General features: G+C 41.1%; 1 protein-coding gene across 1 annotated transcript in view; it reads right to left on the reverse strand.

Annotated features, from left to right (window-relative positions):
* The window catches only part of mthfd1l (methylenetetrahydrofolate dehydrogenase (NADP+ dependent) 1 like), a 45,464-nt gene extending 33,202 nt beyond the window's left edge, over window positions 1-12,262 (reverse strand). The window contains exons 1-15 of the mRNA XM_071516778.1: window positions 11,952-12,262; window positions 10,863-10,947; window positions 10,357-10,407; window positions 10,174-10,227; window positions 9,162-9,286; window positions 8,224-8,324; window positions 7,600-7,736; window positions 6,469-6,580; window positions 6,090-6,157; window positions 5,826-5,923; window positions 5,289-5,462; window positions 2,496-2,632; window positions 1,777-1,823; window positions 1,027-1,134; window positions 461-535 (exon numbers count right to left, since the gene is read on the reverse strand). Coding sequence (XP_071372879.1) covers window positions 461-535; window positions 1,027-1,134; window positions 1,777-1,823; window positions 2,496-2,632; window positions 5,289-5,462; window positions 5,826-5,923; window positions 6,090-6,157; window positions 6,469-6,580; window positions 7,600-7,736; window positions 8,224-8,324; window positions 9,162-9,286; window positions 10,174-10,227; window positions 10,357-10,407; window positions 10,863-10,947; window positions 11,952-12,178 — 1,599 coding nt within the window. The 5' untranslated portion in view covers window positions 12,179-12,262. The remainder of the gene's footprint in view (window positions 1-460; window positions 536-1,026; window positions 1,135-1,776; window positions 1,824-2,495; window positions 2,633-5,288; window positions 5,463-5,825; window positions 5,924-6,089; window positions 6,158-6,468; window positions 6,581-7,599; window positions 7,737-8,223; window positions 8,325-9,161; window positions 9,287-10,173; window positions 10,228-10,356; window positions 10,408-10,862; window positions 10,948-11,951) is intronic.
* Window positions 12,263-19,620: the final 7,358 nt, after the last annotated feature.

Consider the following 19,620-nt stretch of genomic DNA (forward strand, 5'->3'; position numbering starts at 1 on the left):
TCTCCTTATCTCTCACTCAGTCCATTCAGACCAATAAATATTTTACAGTCCTGTGAACTTCTCAACTCAGAATGTAAGTCAACTCAGTGTTTGTCTGTGCTGGTGTATGAGAGACTCCAACCTCTACTTCCCATCTCCATAACATCTGTCGTTTTTCATTTGTTATGACTTAACATCAGCCATTCTGTCTTCAGCACCCGATAAAATAGCCTTACTCAGTGTCATACAAACATATTAGCTTTATGAGGCATAACCACAGACACAGAGACACAGACATGGGAATGATTGTGGCAATGCGAGTGAAGAGGCTGTGGTCTGGAGACAGGCTCACTGAGGCCCCCTAGTGGACACTTCCAAAACAGGGAGCTCAACACAGCATGCCTATGGGCGAGTGAATGCTGTTGACATCAGCGGCTCTGAGAGGCACTGCGGTGTTTACAGGCCACGCAGGTCGACTTACACGCAGCCTGGCGATCTGGATGGGTGAGAATCGCCTGACTCCATTCACTGAAGGAACCAGTCTGTTGTAAAGGGCCTGGGAGGGGTATGAAACAAAAACAGAGATTCATCATTACCAATTCCATGATTGTACCGAGAGTCACACTGTGATGTCATAGTTGTGATTAATAAATTCAGTTGAGAAATTAAAATGTTTAACTGTGCCTCGGCTTAACTAACAATGACATAATTGTGAAATAATATTCAAGCCTCTGCTTTGAACATATAGTGACATCACTATGACAAGACTGTGACACATTTACACTTCACTATCTGAAGTTTGTATGGTGCACCAAAAGGTATGGCTGCACAAAAAAATCCACAACTAATATTTAAAAAGTGCAGTAACATAATTTCCTTCCTCAAAACATTAAGGTTAATAAATCATGATTGCTAGTTACTGTAGGATTACAATTTCTTGCAAAATAATGGTGATTGTTATGTTAGTACTAATAGTGCAGGTCAAATCGTCAATGTCAGAGTAAACACAGAATGAGTAAGTACTGCGTGACATCATCACACTGTCACCTTGTCTGACTGGGTCGCCTCATGGAGCATCCTGGCATCGATGGCTGCCGCCACCAGGTTATTGGCTGCTGTGATGGCGTGAATGTCACCTGTCAGATGGAGGTTGAACTGAAGGGGAAAGTGAAGGATAAGATACAAAACAGAAAAAACAGAGAGAGAGAGAGAGAGAGAGAGAGAGAGAGAGAGAGAGAGAGAGAGAGAGAGAGAGAGAGAGAGAGAGAGAGAGAGAGAGGAACACAGGTAATCCATTAGACTGTAAACTCTGCCTCATTGACAGTGATGTCTTGTAAGGGGAGGGGTTTCTATGGGGGTCTAAGGCTGCAGTCACATAATAAATTTGACTTATAACAATAAAGTAATCTTCCCATGGTTTTGACTTTGTCCCCCAGGACTTTAAAAATATTATGACACATATCCTTTCTGTTTAGCAAGAGCCCTTCTACCAAAACGAAACAAAACACTCCCTTTTTTTAGTTTAACAGCCCATGAAAAAAAACACAGGAGTGCAGTGAGAGGGAAAAGGGAGAGGGAGAGAGGAGGAGAAAGTTGAAAAGAGCTGGTGTTTTGGTGTGAGACGGGGAGGCTGCCTTATCGGAGGGGCTTTGTCTCTGGAGCTTTGACACCCGGTCTCTTTCCCTCTTCCCTCTCACCCCTCCCGCTCGCTCTCTCAGTCTCTGCATGTTTTAGAGGCCTTTGAAGCCGGCACTCGTCCAGCTGGGGGAGCGGCGAGGGTCCGTCTCTGTGTCTTACCTCCTCCATAGGGATGACCTGGGCATATCCCCCTCCCGCAGCTCCCCCTAGGCACAGAGAAGAGGTAGCACGGTCAGAGAGAGGCAACAGGACAGGGACACACAGAGAAGGACTGCTGAGTGGTGGACTCTGAGTGAACCGCTCCACCCCGTTACAAACCGTAGCAGGCTATGAAATCCTAGCCTCACGCTGACAAAGCTAGCTCATCGCACAGTTATTGGATACATCCCCGACTGCTGATTCGGTCCCCTGTCTCTGGCCTTGTCCATTACCCAAAATATATTAGTAGAAAGCAAAACAAAATGAAGAGCTTCATTCCAAAAGCGAGATATCCACAATTTGAAACTGTTTGACATCAACCCTTACTAAATGATTGGCATGAAAGTAAAACTCACTAGAGAATATTACTGACGTTGTTATCCATTGTAATAACTTTTCTTACAAAATAGCAGCATTTTAGAGGATGTCATCATCTATATTTTGATATATTGAGCAATGAATTCTCAAAGCAGTGAGTTTTGGAATGAAACAAAATATAAAAGATCATTACATGGTGTTACAATATAGCACTATATAATAATAACATGTTGTATTGTAACAAGATCAAGTGGAGGGTAAAGGGCACAGAGTGGTGAAGCAATTCATTTGATGGAAGCCCAGTTTTCAGACAGGCTATATCATGTGCGATTAGCATGAGGATCAAAGTGTCCATTGCTGACCTTTGACTCCAAAGGTGGGTCCCTGGGAAGGCTGGCGGAGACAAGCGAAGGAGTTGAGCTTGAGGTGGGCAGAGAGGGCTTGGACTAGGCCAATGGTCACTGTGCTTTTACCTTCGCCCAGTGGAGTGGGAGTGATACTACAACAAGAGAGACACATATTTTGAATTCACGTTAATTAGCGCTGAATGTACAAACTGTGTTCTACTGTTAGGAGGCAAGTATCAGAGAGAAATATAAGTCTACTGGTGTCACATGATCTGGCTGTAGAGTCTGTGTGTGAGTGCTTGTGTGTGTGCATCCATGCTATAATTAGTAACACTCGACTCAGCAGCTCAAATCACATTTAGTATGTATCTAAGACCTGATGCATAGGACTACTGGGAGCCATTATATTGCAGATAAATCACTGGCTGTGTCCAAATGGATGCTTTGAGGTAAAAGAGTAACAAAGGGGGGTAAAGCGGGGGCAAGATTAAGAAGGGGACACCAGAGGAGAAGAAAAGGAATGCTTTGATGGGTCTCCACCTCATTTATCTATAGACACTTTCACTCAGACTCCCTCTCTTTCTGCTCTCTCTCTCCCTCCCTCTCTCTTTTTGGTAGACATGATGTTCCCTTGGCAGCAGGTCTCAAAGGCTTGCTGCTGGCTGGAATTGAGAGGGGCCCCTCACCTCTCCAGAGCCACTGGGAGCTGAATTGGCTCTTTAAGGAACTCTGTGTGTGTGTGTGTGTTTACGTGAGCGAGAAAGAGAGAAATGCACACATACACACACACATGTATGTGTGCACGTGCATGTCCGGTTGTGTATGTGTATGTACATCTGCACATTTGCATGTGTGTATGTATGGGGGTGGGGGAGAACAAGAGAGAGAGAGAGAGAGAGAGAGAGAGAGAGAGAGAGAGAGAGAGAGAGAGAGAGAGAGAGAGAGAGAGAGAGAGAAAGAGAGGGGGGTATAGTATTAGTGTCATCACACTATGTGCAAGGGAGTGTAAAATCTATGAATGTGTGGAAAAGTCAGTTCATACAGGCTATGAATCAAGGCTATACCTGTCTTAGCAACAGGCGTGTGTGTGTGTGTGTGTGTGTGTCACACACATATACATGAAAGGAGACACGGTGCTTAGCCTGCTCTATCAGCATAACACCATTCACACACCCTTCAAAGAGAGGCCCAGGCTGCTTGCCTCACTCACACACACACACACACACACACACACACACACCAGAGATAAGACAGAAAACTCCACAGCCTATGATCACTCCCACTGTCTAAGAGGGGGGGAAAGCAAGTCTTCATCTCTCTTTCACTCAGCGTTTCACTCTCTCTCTCTGTAGTAGAATTATTTGACAGGGCTATTTCTTCCCATGTCTGCACAGTACGGTGGCTCTAGTCTAATGTGCATGAAACTGGGTGTTGATTCTCTTTTCCTACATCTATCCTCAGTGTGTAGTACTTCAAATTTTATTGTGAGCTACAGCCTGGATACACATAGCAACTGAATATTGAATGTACATTCGTAGAGCGTAATCATGTCTTTTGTATGTCATGCACGGTATGTGAACTGTACCATTTGTGTCAGTAAGTACTGTGTTACTGAGTAAGTTGTTCATGTATCTCTGCACCAATGTCACCACTAGGACAAATTCCTGTACAATTATAGTGTTTGGTGAAGAAAGTGACTCTGATGCAGTCCTGAAATCAAAAGCACAAGGTCTAACTTAACAGGGTAGTGGGTCTTTTCAAACTCCACTAGTATCAAGTCAGTAAGGACTAGAACGTGTTGTTGGACAGCTGGTTGAGTGCTGAAAGGTGACATCCTTTGACGTCACTCATGCAGGGGACTGTGGGTAATCAATTCTACACTACTGCCTTCCCCATGGGACACTGGGTAATCCTTCTCTGCCGTGGAGAGGCGTTTAATGCTCGTGTGTGATGGTGTGTGTCATGTTTAAGCCTGTGATAGTCTTATTTGGCAAATAAAGAGAGAGGGATAGATCATTAATCAAAAGCAGAAAGAAAACAGCTGGAAGAGGGAGACCATCTCTTAAATTCATTAATTCAGATTACCAAGAAACATTAGGCAAGACAAATAGAAGCTGTGATAAAATACAGTGCAGTGATAAAACATGGGATATGAGAGATGGGAGAGGCAGAGAGACAGACATAAACAAGAAAAAAAAAACAGTCTCAGTCTTTATCATAGAATTTGACAAAGCTGTTTTTAGTCATTATACACCTTATAATGAAATCAAAAGGTAGAATATCCTACTCCCCTAAATGATTGAAAGCATTGACGGTGGACCTGTTTGTGATTTATGTTACTGTTTCGAATACAGTATTAGGCAGCTTGTAGATTATGGCCAACTGCATTAATTGTTCAGCTTTCAAGTTTGTGAGTCATCTTCCTGTTGGTGATTGTATGGCTTGCTGACATGTGAATTAAATGCTCTATGTTTATTTCTTTGGTGACCTGTCCAATGAGAACAGACCAGCTAACTCAGTGTCCTCTTTTAAAATGCTCTGTATTTTATTTTTATTACTTTGCCATTTAGTATTTCATTCTTTTTCTTCTTAATTGTGCATGATTTATTTATGGCTAACATATTTTATTTATTGTCTTTGTAAGGACTTTGTATATGCTGTTTTAATAAAGTTCTCTATAAATAAAGTTTATTGCATGTTATTAATATTTTTTATACTTGGTCGCTGTTATAAAACAGATCTTGAACTTAATGGGATCTGAGAACCTGAAGAAATAAAGGATTCAATCAATCAGTTTGCCAGACTCACCCAGCTACCAGGACGTATTTCCCATCAGGCTGTGCATGGAGGCGGTCCAGCAGGGAGAGGCGGACCTTAGCCTTAGACCTGCCGTAGGCCTCAAGCTCTTCCGACAGCAAGCCGATCTCCTCAGCCAGCTGGTCCACTGGCTTCGGGGTCTGGGCTCTGGAAATCTCTATGTCACTGCAGAAGCAGAGAAAACATGACAGATCATCAGGATGTATCTATTTTTAAAGCATCCATTATGAGAGGTGTGTATTTATAAGCCCAATGACAAATGCTTCAATTTAGATTACAGTCCTGTGTACCGGTAGATTTAATTAAATGTACATATTATGTAAGTTACACATTATCATGAACGGTCCAGCAGTGCAAGTTGTGACCAGTTTTGAGTAAAATGTGCCTCTACCTTAAACCAAGAAGCACACAAAAGAGCAGGGAATGGGCACAGAAATCTTAATTTCCCATTAAAACTGAATGACAGTTCTCTTTTTCAATAATAATAATAATAAAAAAATTCAACCTGGAAAATGACATGGTCTATACCTGGGTACAGGGGTGAGGGGCTGCAGTTTGAGGCTGCGCAGCCTCCAGGCTCTGTACTGCTGCTCCTGCAGCCAGCGACTGCCACCACACACCACATTCTGGTAGAGAAAAAAAGAGAGAGAGAGAAATAGAGAACAAGGGAAAGAAAGAGAAAGGGAAAATTAGAGAGCAGCCATTGAGACAAAAAATGAACAGAGCTGTCAGTCAAAAGCAATCACAAGATAAAACATGGTACGTTAAGGACTGGGAGACAAAGAGACGCACCTGCATTCTGTAAGCTGCAGTGAGGTGTCCGATCCCCGTCTGTGAGGACAGCTCAATGGTATGGTCATCTAAAACAGAATATACAGTCAATGAGACACATTCAACCCGTCGAGTAAACACATGCATATCCAGATGTTAACCAGGTGCCAGACAGAATATAAAGCATAGAGCAAAAGTCGACTCAGCACACTGCAAGTTGCTCCCAAGGTGTATGAAATAATGCTCAGAGCTCGAAACATCACAGGTATGGGTGTTAATAAATTCACACACATTGGGAGTAACTAAGAAAGAGTAACAGTAACTGTGCGGACTCTGCTTTTGTTCTACACATCCAGGCATGGTTCCTGCTTGATGACCATCACAAAAGCCTCCACTATACCTGTGATCAGGGTGGGCTCACAGCTGATGACAGCAGCCCCTGGTCTAACCCATGTGGGTGGGAGGTCCATATGTCCCGCCCCTAACAGGACCACAGCATCCGCCTGCATCACCTGGGGAAAGAGCAAAGGAGATGAATGTGAATATGAAGAATTTAAGAACAATTTAAGAGAGAAGAGGCAAAAAAAAGATATGGGACAAAGTCAGAAATATGAATAGAGAGATGACCATTTAGAGAGCAAGAATTTCTGTGTGATATGTGTTGTGTTTATCACAATGTCTACGTGTATCTTTGTAACTTTTATTCAACCAATCTCTGCAGGTCTTTGAAGCTCTGAATTGTTCACAAGTTTGCATGACAGTGGTTGATCATATCTGCATGTGAAAAAGGAGAGACTGCCACCAAGTGGTCGGCCTATAAAACTGAATGAAACAGGAACTAGAAGGGCACTCGGAGAGCGCAGACCTCCGCCAAGGCAAATAGTCCAGTCTTCTATGATATGCAAATGTGCAAGCGCAACAAATATACGGATCCGCTCCAAAATGTAAGTTTCACAAAAATCGGGCCAGTACTTTTTCCGTAACCCTGCTGACAGACAAATAAACAAACAAACAAACAAACAAACGGCACCGAATACATAACCTCCTTGGCGGAGGTAATAACTGAATAATGCGAATGGAGGTTGAGTTTAAAGACCATGTGAAGTGGAAAATTACTTTTCATTTATAGGGTGATCGCCTTAACCAAGGGCTCTCCAAAGACATGATATGGGCTGATAAAAATTCACAATGATGTAGAGAGATTTGCATTCAAAACCATCATCAGCCCAAAATCATGTCGTATTCTTCCTTTAAACGCTCAGTGAAGGGTACCTTACTCAAATTTAAAACACAGACTTCTTGAGGTGCTGCACTATTAGCTCATTTCTGGAAGTGATTTATATACCATGTACTGTTAATCTTTCCTACAGATAAAGGTGCAAGACAATAAAAAAGGCACAATGATCCCAGTAAGTTACAGCAAGCGTGGTGACAAAATCTGTTGGACCACAACTCTCATAACTCCCACCTGTATTTCCTTTTGATCAGAGGAACTGGTTGTGAACCGAGCTCAGATTCCCATTTCACACACCTGTCTCTGTAGGTTCTCGGCGCTCCTGTGGCTCTTGAGAGCTACCATTCCACTTGTCTGTATCAGGCACTGCAGGGCCAGCCCAAGGGGTACTTCGCCCCCGACCAGCAACACCGTTTTTCCCTCCAGAGGAATATCTGTGGAAATGTTTTAATTCAACATTAGGACACAATCCACTTCTTCTATCAAGTGCCTTATGTGTCTGAGTAATAATGTTGACAGTTTTGTGGAACACTGTGGTCATATTCACGGGATATCATCATAATATGGGATTTATATTCCGCAATTTACCATGCCAGATACTAATGTGACTGGACAAGAGCTATACATTTCAAGACATACTATATTTCATGAAGTAGAAATTAGCATTAGAAATTTGCATCATGGCAAGTGTTTAAGTTGGACATCGAATTTCGAGTAGTTGCATGAGGGATACTCAGAATAACTCTTAACTGTGACCCCATGTCCAGCTGACCTTTGAGTCAAAGGTCAGCTGGACATGGGGTCACAGTTAAGAGTTATTCTGAGGGGGAGGGCAGACCAAAGATCTGGGTTCAGACCCCTACCCACTGAACCCAGATCTTTGGTCTGCCCTCCCCTCCCCTCCCCTCCCCTGAACCTCACCATGTCTCTCCAGCAGCTCCATGACAGCGCTGGCTATGGGCGGCACAAAGCGTTGGCTCACGTCCCCTCGTACCAGACGGCCCATATTCAGATCTGATATCCTATCGCAGGACAAAACAACCATACATACACATATACAGATTATTAAAAAATATTTTCTGGTTGGCTCCCATTTCTATACCTAGTACTTCTTTACTGTTCATGATACAGCCATATTCTAAAAAATATATGAATGTTGTTTAATTATTCTACTATCTGGCAGCTGCTGACCTTTGCCCTCTTTACTGGCCACTTGTAGCATTGCTAACACATGGATTTATCCTCATTATAATGTTGTACTTGAAGAAAGCATACACTAAATGTCTAAGATGTAAATATAAACACATTAAGACCATTCAAATGTAACTGGTAAAGCCAAATACTGGAGAGTTACATTTTGGATAGTTTGATATATTTTTCATTATTCACTCAGAGAATGTTACGATTATTGGTAACAGTATTTCTGACTAAGATAAAACATTTTCATTAAAACAACTTAAACATACAGTAACTTTTGAGAGTAAATCCAAAAGCACCATATATCTCAGTGTTTCATGAGACAATCTAAACTATTTTATATGAACTAACTTTGTGTAGTTTGGGCTCAACTGAACCAGTTCTGTTCAACTCCTGATGATTATGCAGCGTCCCTTACTAATTTCCTCATTCACATGTCTGCTGAAAGCACATCCTCTAAATTTACTCAAGTCTTAATTCTCGGCAGCCCATTCTGATTTGAGCCAAATTTGATGCAGCATGGGAGTAAATGCATTTATCTTTGTTGGGCCAGCGAAACGCATACCACAAAAGTACAGTAGCTGGCTGGCTACTGCCTAAAAACATCTACTCTTTGACTATGAAAGGATGGGGACTCCATCTCTGCCCCTGCTGGCCTTTACCCGTCCACGTCCTTCTCAGGCTTGAGCGCGTTGAGCACCCGGCTGGTGAGGGAAGCAGGGGGGAGGTGGAGGTACACCCCATGCACCCTAGGGTCCTCGTTCAGCTTCAGCACCTCCTCTAAAATCTACATGTACACACACACACACAGACAGACAGAAGCTGTTAATATCACATATGCAGGTATGTGTTCTGTGTATCACAAGTCTACAAAAAAGCCTAGATTTCAAATGTGAAAAGCCAAGTGCATTTTTTCTTTTAACAATAAGGTAGTGATTGAAAAGGAAGGGAGGAAGAGTGAACAAGATTAGCATCAACAAAGCAGCATGTGCACCCTCGGAGAAAGTTTGGGCCTAGAGCTTATGCAAGAAAAAAAAAGAGAGACAGAGAGAGAGGAAAGGCGTGTGAAAGTAGAGCAGTAGAGCAGTGGAGCAGCAGAAAGGGCAGAGGTCTCTTGAGTCCAGGATTGTAATGTATATCATCCACTGTCAGCTGAGGAATTCCATACATCTCTAAGACCTGAGCTATTCCCAGGAGTTCCCTACTGCACACGGGATCAGGAGTCAACCTCCAGCTGGGCAAAGAGACCTACAGCAGAGACTGAGGTACGCTTTCTAATATCACAGGAGTTACATAATGTTGCAAAATACCGCAAGGTGGAGAAAAAAATAAACACAGACCCTGGAGAGTGGCTAAATCCATTCAGAAATCATGAATTCATTCACATACAGTGAAGAGATATAGACTCCATCTGAGGCATATACTAGTGAAGTGATCTTTCATTGAAATAAAAGCTTAGATAAGGACCTGATTTGGGTCTAGACACCTCGCACTCTTCCACTATGTGCACATGCTGCTCAGGCAAATAGCCGAGGGAATGACAAATCATGTGTTGACTTACAAAACATTGTGGAGGGGAGGGAAGGGTCTGCCTAGACAGAGCCTTCAGCTACTGAGTCAGAATGACTGTTGTTGGAATACTGAGCAAGTTATTACACAATCTGTTTCACTTACTTCATCCTCACTGCACTCTTTTGGCAGACAGATCTGAGTGATGTTCAAGCCAATCTGTGGACATAAGGATAAGGAGATGTTCAACAGTTAAAATGTTGTGCCAATCGGTGAAAAAGACAGACTAGACAACACACCAAAAACGACACAAAGAGGAGAGACACAGACAGAGAAAGAGAGAATTACCTTTCCTGCCATCTTCTTATTGATCTCCAGCAAGCTGTCATCTTCACCTGCCTTTGAGATAAAGTAAGGAGACATTGAGAAAAACACACACAATTCTCTTAACAGAAGAATGTTTCAATAACCTAAATGAAAAACAGATAACCTTTCAAGGACAGAGGTAAATTAAGGTAAAAGTGGGTTTTCGGGTCACCACTTGCACAGCACAGCTCTGCTGACTGCTATTTAGCTTGGTTTAGGTTTTTAGATTGGTATCTGCTGAAAGACATGAAAAGGTTTTAGGACAATCTGCAACATAGGCCACCATTTGTAACCAAAGATCTCCATGTACAAGCCTGCATGTAGGCCTATGTTATAACATGGTAAAACAAGCTGGTGGTGTAGTGTGTGTGAGTCTTGCACTGTCCCCTTGCAATGTGTGTCAGGTCCTGTAGTCTTTGTACTTTGCGTGTCAATGTATACTGTGAAACTATCGTAGGTGGTTATTATTATTAAAGCATTTCCAATACCTGTATGATGGCTAGCACAGGTTTGAGTGCTGGATTCTCTCTCTGTAAAGCCACCAGTGCCTCCTTGGTGCTCTGAACCACTTCCCTATGAGAGGAAATAGACTGGTCAACAATATTCATTCATCCACATGCAAGAATCATGCCGCTTATACCAAAGCCCAGGGCAGGGGTTCCCAAACATCTTCATGTCATGCCCCTGCATGCCGGCCTAATGCCTCGTTGAATACATTTAAGAGTGATTCTGGCTGCCAAGTAGCAGTTAACAGGGCCTACTTCCAGCTGGGACATATTCATAGAATAGAATAGAATAGAATAGAATAGAATAGAATGTGTTTGTGGGTTTACACGCCACGTTGCTGTTTATCTGACTTGGGGAGGAGTTGTATGCTCGTCACTGATAGCCAGTAGCAGTGGGCGGAGCTAACACACTGACCTACATGGCGTCTAAAATGTAAACATAAACCCAAGCCCACCACCAACAAAACAGTGTATCATTTAATAATGAAGCTAGTCGGCCTATCTCATGTGATTAATTACAGTGTAGCCTACCAACCCTTGTCTGTGTGTTTAGTCACTACAATTTCAGACACATTTTTGAGGAGCAAGGGTTTGGCAATAATGGAAGAATGTTACATCAGCTGGCAGAAGTCCCTCTGAAGATACCGGGGACACGTGGGGTTACGGGCTGCGAGCCAACAGACAAAACGCTGACGAGACGAGAAATACTAAATTACCGTGTTTCACTTAAGCAGTGGGCATATGCCACACGACACCGCACGTTTCAATGATAATTTAAAGACAACACCGATTTGTTTTCAATTACGTGTTTTACTTCCGCCAAACAATGTAGTTCTTGAACAGTTGCTAAACAACGTGACTGCTAAGCAACAAATAAATATCGGCACGGCTTCGAACGTGACTCTGCCAATCAGGACTTAGGACTGGATCGGTTTGATCGATAACGTTGTTCATGTTCGATGGTTACCCCATAAGCAGAAAAAAAGAAGATGCTATTGTATCAGGAAATGTCTCTTTGCGATACAACTGTCAGTTAAAAACCCAAACAAACTACTTTTCTCACTTTCTTACCTCACAGAATTGTCGTACCCAAACCCATCTTCTTTCCCGAAGTTGAGGACTAATTTCGGACTGGTACCGCTGCTGGTAGTGGCACTCGCTGCTGCCCGGTGGATCACCGTGCTGCTGGTAGGACCTACCGGCCGGCATCTTCCCGAGAAGCCGAAGACCCTGCTTCCTGGGCGGGCTTGCTGTATCTGAATACCGCGGCAGGCATTGCGAATTATAGACAACTTCATTCTATGTTCTTGTTTTTCCGAAGTTGGCTAGCGAGGAATTTAAACCCGGGAGGAACTGCGAAGGATGTGGTAGCGACCGGGATGGAGATTTGCTGCCTTCAAGTACTGTCGGAAATATTAGCATTTCGAGGCGGACCCACATAGATTTGTGACGTTTAGAGGGTGAAGGACATGGAGTCTGACTCAGCTATGATAAGAGTAATTCATTATACAGCAACCTTAGAATAACAAACTAATTAAAGTCAGTTATTCTCCTCTGCAGCACAAATAAGTTATGTGTTGCTTGATTTCTAAAATAAAACAATAACCACCATAATTGCCTATTTTTGTTACAGGGTCTATTTTGTTATTCTTTCCGACTAAGGACACTTGAATACACGCTACAACTTACGATCTAAGTCGGGAGTTTACGAGGAGCACTTGAAAGCAGCAACAGACAGAAGAAAATTGCCCGCGGATATGAGCACGCGCGTTCACATGCATATCAAGGCAGGGACTGTTGTGGGGCCTCATTTAGACCAGGGGTTCCCAAAGTAGGACCCCTGAATAGATCCGCATTGGACCATGGGCTCCCAGACTTTATCCTAAAGGAACTGTCAGAGAATATTTTGGTTGTTATGACTAATAGTCTAGATGAGGAGGTAACCTTGGGGATAGTGAAATTATCAAGACAGATAGATACTATTGTCCTCCAAAAGGAGATTCGTTTTCACAGCCTGCACATGGAACACTAAAGAACAGTAATAATGACATTAACAGTTCACAGCACACAGGCATATAGAGACAGTTGTGCTGAAAAGCAGCCATCCTTGTACATTTCTCATTGTCCTCATTTATATTTATGAAATTCAACTGTTTCTCATTTTCCTGGGAAATCCCTTGGAGCCCCCTCAAGGACCACTAGGGGACCCCAGACCCCGCTTTTGGAAACACTGCATTAGGCAATAGTGAGTATCCCAACAGGCTCAATAAAACCTGTCATTTGATTATTTGGGTCTGTGATAAAATGAAGTCAATAACAAGGTGGGAGCCTGAATCGATACTTTGTGGTAGGAGGGAGGACAGACACTGAAGGGCACCATGAATCACAGGTTGAGACCTTACACACTACTTCTGTGTGTGTGTGTGTGTGTGTGTGTGTGTGTGTGTGTGTGTACGTACATGAGAGAAAAAGCCAGCAAGAGACATGTTCTGTTGTTTTTGTATTTCATGTATTTGGTCAGTGTTTTCAGTGTTTACTGATGTTTACTGTCAGATGGCAGATGTGTCTATACATATGTTTGTTTAACTTGATAAGAAGCGTGTGTGTGTGTGTGTGTGTGTGTGTGTAAGAGCTGTGGGGCTAATCTAAGTCACTGGACTGCACCGTCTACTATCTAGCTGGGGTCACATGGGAATCAGATGGCCCTCTGTATTAGGCTGCTCAGCTGGGGGAAGAGAGGGACACCAAATCTGAACTGTCTTGACCCATTTAGGGTTAGACTACTTGTACAATTCAACTAGACTTATTTCATAAACTAAAAACAAATATATTTTAAAATAATGAAAAATAATCTTGCTTGGTTTTAAGAAATGGCATTCTCAGTGATGATGATGAAGAAAATAGCACAAGTAATAATTAGAAGACTGTATACTGCTCTCTCAGGGTCGTCTCTGTTTTTGACGTTTGTATTGTCAGTCAAAATTCTAATTGCTAAGGGTTTACCCATTTGTCCAAAACAGTTCACTGTATATATAATTACAAAATAGGTGTTCTATCGTTTCTTGCTCCATGGTGCAGAAGCTACAGTTTACACAGTATTTACATTGCAAATGTACTTTGATGTGACATCATTACAAGAATTTTGTGTGAGACTTCTTTCACTTTTATTGGCATGAAGTACAATTCAATATATATTGTACCAAAGTTTTGGTTGTAATCAATGACAACATTAATAATGATGGTAATGTCCCAAAAATCAAAAGAAACAATTAGAATAATGGTAGTAACAATATATGTGAAATAAACAATTGATCACTGTAATTATTAACTATAGAAGGGTATATTATAGAGAGTATAGTAGAATAGAAATACAGTAAAAAAAAAATCAAATGAAAGAAAATGTAGTAGTGGAGCTTGCTGATACAGAATATACAATCAGATCTCAGTTTACTCAGTCATCTGATTAGATACATGAAGAGACTATTATTGCCCCAGAACACACCAAACCCCATCATAACACACAATAGTATACGACCCCGGGACCAAACATCAACTAGCCCTACTTCACCCCTGATTAAAGTAAGCTGAACCCCTGAATAGACCAAACAATACTCTAGACCAAACAACACACTCCACATACAGTACCTCTGTACATTAAACACACAAGAAAAGAAGAAGAAAAATATAGAAAAAAATATATAGTTTGTGCATAACTATGTGTTTTTGTTATTCAAATAGTTTGCATACAAGTTGAAGACGCTGTCGTACTTCCCCAAAATCACGGGGATCCAGCTGGGTGCCACTTCAGCAAATGTTCTCTGTTTGAGGGTTTTGTCTTTATCTGTGTTGACTGGTTCTCTTGCGATGTACCTGGCAAGTCAACAGGTTAGCGTCTAGTTGTGTTGAAAGAGGCTTAGGGGTTTCCCTGGCTGCTGGGCAGGGAAATAGTCTTGCTGGAATTCCACTGATATTAGGAGGGACTCCTGGCTGCTGGTGCTGCTGCAGGCTGCAGTAAAGATCCCAATTCCTCTTCCATGAGGGTGTACATGATCATATAGGTGGCATCGGGTTATATTTGAGAAGTGCAGTGCAGGGTGATTTTTGTTATTAACATTATTCTTTGTAATGAGAAATCTTTTCTTGGGAGTAGGGTAGGTAACATTATTTTGGCTTCTGGGAAGGCTGAGCTGGATCCGACACACTTAGCTGTTTGAACTTGTCAAAACAATCTTCTTCTTCTTTTGTCTCATTTATTTTTCTCTCCTCTGACACAAGGGTTTTGAAATCTTCAAATTTTGAACAGAAATCCTCCAACCTGTCCTGTCTCCCCTGGACCACAACAATGTTGTTGTGGTGAAATTGAGTTTTATATTTTTCGGTTTTGGCTTCATTGTTAATTTTGTCTAGCACTGACTTCCATTTAGTTGGACGTTCAGTGTAGAACAACAAGTTACATATTCTTCTGTTACCACCACGCCCAATAACGTAATCAGTCATCAAGGTCTCTGGTTTTTTTTTGAGTATGTCATGCTTATACTCCCTTTTTTTATGTTCACCCTCGATGTCCTTATAATCAACCTTACAGCCCTGGAAATAGGCAATAGCCATCTGGAGGCTCCTTTTTTGTTGTTGCAAACAATAGTAAACACTGGGCGTCTCTTTGTTCTTTATAGTAATTGTTATTTTCTATAAAATCTCAAGGTTGTAGTCTTCTTACTTTCTGAGATCCTGAGGTGTATTCCTCTTCTTTCCTTTGTCCGTTTTATATTTCTTCTTGTGTTGCTCCTTTGCAGTGACGTTTCTTGTCCTTATAAACCACGTAACACAAGATATGACTGGCTGTTTTGACAGCTAACTTGTGTTTCGTATGACATAAAAAAGAATCTTAATATTTTCTTCTTTAAAGGTGTTTCTTCTTCTTTGTTGCTCTTTCCTCTTTTGTTTTCTTTCTTTGTTATGTATCTTGCCCAAAAGTGATGATTTTTGTAATTGTTCACAGGAGCTTATTGTTTTGCTGCTGCCTCTGAAGAATTCAGAATTCCGTCTGTGTACTTGTGTTTATAAACTCATTTGGGTGTGGCTGTTAAAGTCAGTCAAACCATGCCCCCATAGCCTACCTTTGTAGTCCTAACATTTCCCACTGAGATACCAGCTCTAGCCAATAAACTGCTGTTTGCTTCTTCACTGAGCTGGATTGGTGGGCATGACTGTAAAAATAGCTTTCCTGTCACCTAACATCAGGATCAGGGCCATCAGTTTGCTAAACACTTAAGATATGGCATATATTATTTTATTTAATATATTAAGATATGGCATCAGATATGTACCTACATAAGAGGATTAGGGCCACATATGAGCTCTGAGAGTATTGTTCTGACTTTATTCTCAGAATCTCAGAATTCTGACTTTATTCACAGAATTCTCACTTTTTCCTCAGAATTTTGAGAATAAATTCAGAATTCTGAGATTAATCTCAAAACTCAAAAAATAAAATTTGTGTGTGTGCGTGTATATGAGGCGAAAAGGCAGCAAGTTGTTCATGTTCTGTTGTTTTTGTATTTCATGTATTTGGTCATTTTTTACCCTAATTCTAACTCTTCCGCAGATCTAATTGCCACCAAAACTCCCAAACTCAATTTCTGGGGAACTGGAGCAGTGATGATTGACAAGATATTTTTATTTGGACATTGTGATAAATTATTGCAGCCTAGAGAGAACATTGGCCCTGGAGCTCTCTCTCCTTCGTAATGATTAGAAAGTACAAGATTAAATTTGTACTCACTTATGGGAAATTACTCACCTGTTATGAGAAATGCCCATAACAGGCATGCCCACACCTTATGACAGGCTACAGCCTGTTGTAAGGTGCGGGCCTGTGTGGTCATAATAAAATTAATGTGTGCGTGTGTGTACATGAGGGGAAAAGGCAGCAAGAGACATGTTCTCTCTCTCTTCTTCATAATGAAAAGTACAAGATCAAATTTGCACTCATTTACAAGAAATTACTCAACTGTTATGGGAAATGCCCGCACTGTCACAGGTCAGGAAGGACTCAAGTGCAGAATTACAGGCAGGAGACAGAGGTAGAATAAGAACAGCGACTTTACTTGGAAGATTAGGCAGCTCGTAATATAGTCCATTCCAAAGGTCAAATCCAAAGGTCAGTCCAAAAAGGCAAAGGTACAGAATTGTGAGGCAAAGAACAAAACCAAAGTTTTAGGCAGAGATCGTAACGGGCAGGAACAGAACTAAACAGGGGGGATACGTATCTGGTAAAAACACAAATGACGATCTGGCAGAGAAGTGGTGTACAGAGACAGGCTGCGTTTCAAAATATAGGGCTCTTCGCTTTAAAGTGAACATAATGAGGGCCACACCCACCACCGTCATATTGAAGGGCATTCCAATCCAAAGTGTGTAAAACTCACCCCCTCAAAAGGCCCTATGTAACCGTCGAAGTGAGCAGGCACTGGTCACTTTGCTCCCACAATTCTTTGCAACATCACGAGCCTAATCAAGAAAATGACAACAACAATGGCGGTGACCGGCAGTGTATTGTAATCATTACAATAATTTGTTTACTTTATGGGGGTTATGCAGTAGGTTTATAACTTACTGCGAAACCGATAAATGGCCGGTGAAAGCCTGTCTTGACCAGGACACTATTGAAAAAGAGATTTTTAATCTCAATGAGGCTTTTCCTGGTTAAATAAAGCTTAAATAAATAAATAAAATACACCATAGTCGCATTTCTTGAACTGTGACCAATTGCGCATGTGTCCAGCTCACCGTGTAAGGTAAAAGTTAATTGTAGTCTGTACTGGGCTAGCAACAGCTTGTAGGAAATATTTCAGTTGATATCGCTATATCCATCAAGGCGGCTTGACAGTTGTGTGCGTTCCATCTGCGGCCTCTAATTTGATGTGGTGCACATTTTCAAATCGCTGCGCAATTACGCACACCTCAATACTTTGATTAAATATTGCACAATTAGCATCCTGCTCTTGCCAAATAGGTACACAAACGTCTGTGTTTTTGTGCACACCAAGCTGGTAGGCTATTCCACACAGCTTCCAGGTTTCTACAGTGCAAATCATCAGGAATACAGGAGACGGATGGTGACACTCTGGAGACGCGCTGGACACAGCGGCTCAGCTCCATCCAAACACACCACAACAACTGTATCCGTCGCCTCCTTCCTTCCAACAGGTTTCCCAATAGTAGAGCCTGGAATTCCATATTCTGTGTGTGAGTAGGTACCCATTTATATCAAGTAGTTGTGTCACCAATAGAATGTTGTTTTTAACCCAATTGTTAAAATATAAGGTTTTATGTTTGAAATTAATAATCTTGTGATAGACAAGTATACCCAACTGCAGGCTTGCAGGACGGTGACGTGCTAAACGTGGGCGGGGTCAAACGTGGTGACGTGCTAAACGTGGGCGGGGTCAAACGTGTCAGTCAATTGGTGACGTGCTGAACATGGTAAATGTGTCAGTTAATTTACTAGATCCTTGGGTGCATTGCCATCTGCTGGTTATCTGATGTGGTGCACATTTTCAAATCGCTGTGCAATTACGCACACCTCAATACTTGTATTAAATATTACACAATCAGCATCCTGCTCTTGCCAAATAGGTACACAAACGTCTGTGTTTTTGTGCACACCAAGCTGATTATGCTGATTACAGATTATGATACTGAGACACTGAGGGAATAACCCATTTAATCTATGGTAGCACCTCGGTTTAATAATATATCATAATAAATATAATAATGAATATATTTCAGGTTTTTAAGCGAGTAGCTTCCTGGAATATCCACTATTTTACACACTTATCTCAATATGGAAGTCAGTTAATACACACTTGAACTCCATCTGCTTACATTTATTTTTTATGCCAAAGAAACATAACAAAATATATATATATATACAGTATATATACATATATATATTAAATTATATATATATATATAGCCTATATAATATAAAGACATCTAAAAATAAATAATAAAATCTGCTTACATTTAGTTTTTTTTTTAACAAAAACACGTTTTTTCTTCATACAGAAATTAACTCTCTATGTATGTGTGTATATATATATATATATACATATATAGGCTATGTGTGTGTGTGTGTGTGTGTGTGTATATATATATATATATTTATACATATATATATAGCCTATATAGTATTCAATATTTGACAGCCATAAGTCCTGTAGTTATCAATAAATGGAAGGGTAGGCAATAGTAAAAGCAGCAATTGCAATCAGTAGCCTAGTAGTAATCTTTGGACGCCACCATTAAAATAAATATAAATCACTGTTTAAGTCTGTTTCGCCTTCTTTTCTCTAGAATACTTGACTAACCTACAGTTTACACTAGATAATTATTCATAAGTATTCTATTTACCTCCATTTTAACTCCGGCAAGTTTTTACTTTTTCTTCGTCTTCAACTTGCAACTTTGCGCGACAGAACTTGAATTTTTGGATCTGAATTTGACCAGTCGAATTTGACCGATGTTCTATCTGAAATTTTTCGACTTTAATTTTTGGAACCGAATTTGACCAATCGAATGTGAGCAACCTGAATATATTTTATTGAAATTCTGAAACTTGAATTTTTGGATCTGAATTTGTGAATATTGAAGAAAAAAAAAAAAAAAAATCAGTATTAGCTTTTGAAATTGCAAATCAAGGAATGTAACATTTCAAGTTCAAAGAGGTGAATTCAGA

Source organism: Centroberyx affinis, unplaced genomic scaffold (assembly GCF_046629955.1).
Source record: "Centroberyx affinis isolate AG114_WGS23_722 - 3 ecotype Tasmania unplaced genomic scaffold, CSIRO-AGI_Caff_v1 ptg000431l_1, whole genome shotgun sequence".
Lineage (NCBI taxonomy): Eukaryota > Metazoa > Chordata > Actinopteri > Beryciformes > Berycidae > Centroberyx > Centroberyx affinis.